This window comes from Triticum aestivum, chromosome 6B, assembly GCF_018294505.1.
Source record: "Triticum aestivum cultivar Chinese Spring chromosome 6B, IWGSC CS RefSeq v2.1, whole genome shotgun sequence".
Taxonomy (NCBI): Eukaryota; Viridiplantae; Streptophyta; class Magnoliopsida; order Poales; family Poaceae; genus Triticum; species Triticum aestivum.
In genome coordinates this window covers 137,990,173-137,992,105 of record NC_057810.1, presented here as the reverse complement: position 1 = coordinate 137,992,105, position 1,933 = coordinate 137,990,173, and the positions used below count along the sequence as shown (strand labels likewise).

At 45.4% G+C, this 1,933-nt stretch overlaps 1 protein-coding gene across 1 annotated transcript; it reads right to left on the bottom strand.

The window, feature by feature from the left end:
* Positions 1 to 343: 343 nt before the first annotated feature.
* On the bottom strand, positions 344 to 1,529 carry LOC123133772 (BTB/POZ and MATH domain-containing protein 3). The gene has a single exon (XM_044553178.1). It carries the CDS (start codon positions 1,527 to 1,529, stop codon positions 417 to 419), a length of 1,113 nt encoding a protein of 370 aa, XP_044409113.1. The 3' UTR covers positions 344 to 416.
* Between the last annotated feature and the right edge of the window lie 404 nt (positions 1,530 to 1,933).

Here is a 1,933-nt window from a genome sequence, read left to right as displayed (position 1 = left end):
CCCTGGACTGCACATTAACAATGGCGCACGACATGTCCCAACGTAGTTGGTCCTAAAATTACACCACTTCTTTTTTGTATGCATGAGTCTACATCATCATCAAGTATTATCATCATAGTCGTCATTGTTGTTGTTATTTTTACCATAATAAATCATCGTCATCATCGTCCAATACCAATAATAATGTTGCAAGCGTCAAAGTGGAAAGGAAATACAAACTATGAAATCTAAATAAATCCAATACAAATACAATCATCGTCATCATCATATAATGCCAATAATAATGTTGCAAACATCCAAGGTAGAAAGAAAATATAAACAATGGAAACATAAATTAATCGGATTTTCTCCATCAGTTCTCAAATATTACTGATTATAACGATCACTTCCGTCGGTGTCACATAGAAGTGTCGAAGTTACAACTTGTCAATAACTTTACTAAGAATATCGTACACCACATGTGGACGGTTTTGCTTAAGCTGTTCGAACCCCTCTGTTTTCACAATAGTTCGTAGTCTATCACCATCTCTTAGCATGTACTTGAGACAGCAAGCCTTGAGCTGCTGGCAACTATATTTCTCTGCAAGATCCAAAGTTAACCCCACTGTGTTGACATCTATAGCCTTGCTAAGCTTGCTCTCACATATGAGTTTTAGCCTCGCTATCTCGTACCGTTCAGCGGCGACAAGCAAATGGCGCGCCATGTTTAAAGCATGTTCCGTGGTCTCCTCCATGAAGTCGGGCAGAGTCTCATTGTACACGTAGTGCAGCAGTACCTCGAAGACGTTGACATCCATATCGTCAACGCGGATGCAGTTTTGTTTGCTCTCCACCAGGGCACGGAAGATCGGAGACTGTGCAGCGAGCACGCGCCCATGCACCTTGAATCTCTTGAACCAACCAATCTTAACAGTCACGTCCGGCTTGAGCTCTCTATCAAGAAGGCTGTGGAGATCGGAGGGTGGCACGACAACGCTGTTGTCGTCGCCATCAACTTCATGGTCTTTCATGAGTTTGGTGGTAACAATCTTGACGGTGCACTTGATCACCAGGCAATCATCCTTGAGGCACCCGGACGCGGCCAGATCGGCTTTACTAACAAACTTAGGAGTACCCCAACCTGGCTGGTTGGACGAGAACTTCGCGGTGGCGGGTCCGCGTTTGTTCTTCTCTCCGGTCACGGGCGATGCAGGATCCTGGAGGCTGAAGGTGTAGGTCGCCGTGACCTCGTCCTCGCTGTCACTCAGCAACTTGAGAAAAACAGACGTGAACTGCCCGTCGACGATCCTCGAGTCACCGTTTGGAAAGTAGACGATAGCCCAGTCGTGACCGCCCACGCTGAAGGGCCCGGAGGTGAGCATGGTATCGCCTTCTTTGAGCATGGAGTGCCCCACAACCTTTAACGTGTGCTCGCCGGCGTGGATGACATCGTATGATGAGGGCTTGGGTGCAGTGGCCGCCGGCGATGGCTTAGTACTTAAGAAGTTCCGGGAAAAGAAATCGAGGAGGGTAGATGAATAGATTGACATAGCGACTTTCTAAAAGAAATCTGATGGACAGGGCACGCCTTATACTCTATATATGTGTACATACAGTTATTTGAGAACAAATCGGATACATGTTAGTAACTTTATTACCGGCCGATTTCCTAGATCATTACGTACGTCAAGCTTCTTATAGATCGGAAACATATGTTAATAATCTGTTATTTACCGGCCGGCCGGCTTACAAGTAGGCCTAAGCATCAACTGATGTGTTCGTGTCACGATCGAACATCAATGGATACAAAATTCAGAAGATTGAGGGGAGTATTTGATTAGTGTCTATATCGAGGACTCATCTAGATGAGAAGTAAATATGTCTCAGCTAAATTTTGACATCAGCAACACATCAGATGAGAGAAGCCCACCGTGTCCTCCACTTCTTTGTCTAT